Source organism: Phytophthora parasitica (assembly GCF_000247585.1).
Source record: "Phytophthora parasitica INRA-310 unplaced genomic scaffold supercont2.9, whole genome shotgun sequence".
Taxonomy (NCBI): Eukaryota; Oomycota; class Peronosporomycetes; order Peronosporales; family Peronosporaceae; genus Phytophthora; species Phytophthora nicotianae.
Genome location: NW_008648995.1, coordinates 656729 through 658859, shown reverse-complemented (window position 1 = coordinate 658859; position 2131 = coordinate 656729). Strand labels below are relative to the sequence as shown.

At 53.3% G+C, this 2131-nt stretch overlaps 2 protein-coding genes across 2 annotated transcripts; one reads left to right on the top strand and one right to left on the bottom strand.

Moving 5' to 3' along the window:
* Positions 1 to 145: 145 nt before the first annotated feature.
* Positions 146 to 1266, top strand: PPTG_06299 (hypothetical protein; the record flags this gene model as incomplete). Its single annotated transcript, XM_008900201.1, has 2 exons — positions 146 to 277; positions 304 to 1266. 2 exons carry the CDS (start codon positions 146 to 148, stop codon positions 835 to 837), a joined length of 666 nt encoding a protein of 221 aa, XP_008898449.1. The 3' UTR covers positions 838 to 1266.
* Positions 1087 to 1990, bottom strand: PPTG_06298 (hypothetical protein; the record flags this gene model as incomplete). The annotated part of the gene is made up of 2 exons (XM_008900200.1): positions 1087 to 1118; positions 1198 to 1990. 2 exons carry the CDS (start codon positions 1988 to 1990, stop codon positions 1087 to 1089), a joined length of 825 nt encoding a protein of 274 aa, XP_008898448.1.
* Between the last annotated feature and the right edge of the window lie 141 nt (positions 1991 to 2131).

The following is a 2131-nucleotide window of genomic DNA, read 5'->3' as shown; positions in this document are numbered from 1 at the left end:
CCCGACGTTAAAGGTCTTAAGGTCGGTGACCGTGTCGGTGTCGGCGCTCAGATCTGGGCGTGTCTGAACAAGGACCCGTCTGCTCCATGCAAGGAATGCGCTAGCGGTGACGACGCCTATTGCGCCCACAAGGTGTGGACGTACAATGACACGTACAAAAGCGACGGTGCCACCACGTACGGCGGCTACGCTGACTACGTGCGTGTTCCTCACGAGTACGCCTTCAAGATCCCGGACAACATCCCGTCGGACGTTGCTGCTCCGCTGCTCTGCGCTGGTGCGACTGTGTTCACGCCGCTGAAGGAGGCTGGCGTGCAGCCCGGTAAGCGTGTGGGTATTGTGGGTATCGGTGGTCTGGGTCATCTGGGTATCCAGTTCGCTAAGGCCATGGGCGCTGACGCCGTGGTGGCCTTCTCACGTTCGGCCAACAAGGAGAAGGAAGTGCGTGACTTGGGCGCGACGGATTTTGTCAACTACAGCGACGAGAAGCAGGCCGTCGCTGCTGCTGGCTCGGTGGATGTGCTGCTTGTCTGTGCTAATGCCGACAACATGCCGTACACGCTGTTCCTGAGCTTCTTGGCGGTCCGTGGCTCGTGCATCATGGTGGGTCTGCCCAACGATGATGTCAAGTTCAACGCCTTCGGTGTTGTGGGCAAGGGCGCTAAGTTTGTGGGTAGCAACATCGGTAGCATCCAGGACATCAAGGATATGCTCGAAGTGGCGTCCAAGAAGAACGTCCGCGCTGTGATTCAGAAACTGCCGATGAGCAAGGTGAATGAGGGCATTAAGATGGTGCGCAACGGCTCGGTGCGCTACCGTGTTGTGCTTGAGAACTAGGCGTGGCTGCACTGATAATGTACATGTAAGGTTCAATACATGCGAATAGGCCACCTTGATAACGATCCATAGACCCGAGTCGTTCGTTCAAAGCGACGATTTGGTTCGATCCAAGCGGGATCCACTCACCCATTAGACACACGGGGTTGGCCAGTACAATAGCTTCGGATAGTGTGTCGCGGATGTTGGATTGGCCACTGGCAGCCTCCAGTGCTCGATGAGCATTCGAAGACAATTGTTGATACGCTTCTAGACTGCGTACACATTGTGGAACGAAAGGGCTGGAGACGTACGACACATCCTCAGTCTCAGTCACTCCGGAGTATCTGAAATATCCGATGGATTCCAGAATAAACCGACCTTCTTCGTTAAACTCGGGTTCTTCTTCATTAATTTGGATCTCCCCACTTACTCCAGCCATGAGGTGTTTATCACTTCCCCTTGTGAACGTCCAAGCAGGGACGTTTGCTTCTATTGTTGTATTGGCATCTGGAGGGTCTCGAATCGGAATGTATCGGATTTTTAGGAGTTCTCGACGATAAGGTTTCGGAGCGAAGATAAAGGCATCGACGTTGGCCTTGAGTTCCTTACTAACTTGAGACAACAACTGAAGTCCACGCAGAGAAACCTGGAACGCCGTCACTGAGTGATAATCCTTGGTCGAGAGCTTTAAACCGTTAATAAGGTTAGCCTCTCGTAGATCGTCAATAGCGGATTTACCGTCTTGTGTTGTGTTCATCCAGATGCGCTTAGGCCTTCCCTCTTGTGCGATGACCATAGCTGCAGGTGCGTAGTCGAAGTTCAAGGCTCCTGCAGCGATACCCTCGTACATTAAAACTAGCAACGGGATCTGACGAATCCACGACTCTTTATCCTCTTTTGTACGTGCACACACAGCGTATCTCGACAGCATGTAGAGCAGCATAACGTGGTCGGTAGGCCACGTCTCCCGCACCGTCCGTCCAGTATCGTCGCCTTCTTTTGACAGTTCTGGGAGTGTGAAGGTCAACTCGTCCGTCTCACCAGCGTCTTCTTCACTAGGAGTAGCAGACTGGGCTGCTTCTCCCTCTTGAAGCTTCGAGGTCGACCCCGATGACCCGCTTTGTCTCGACATACGCGACGCCACTCGCGATACGCTATTGTTTCTTGCCATGGTTTGTCGACGATACGGTTGAGTGGCAACAGTACCGTCGGGTGGTTTGAGGATCCCCGAATTGGTACGAGTGTTAAGTTCTGGTCTGGGAGATCTCATTCGAGTCGACGTAGTACGTGGAGACTGTTGTAACGGAGGATG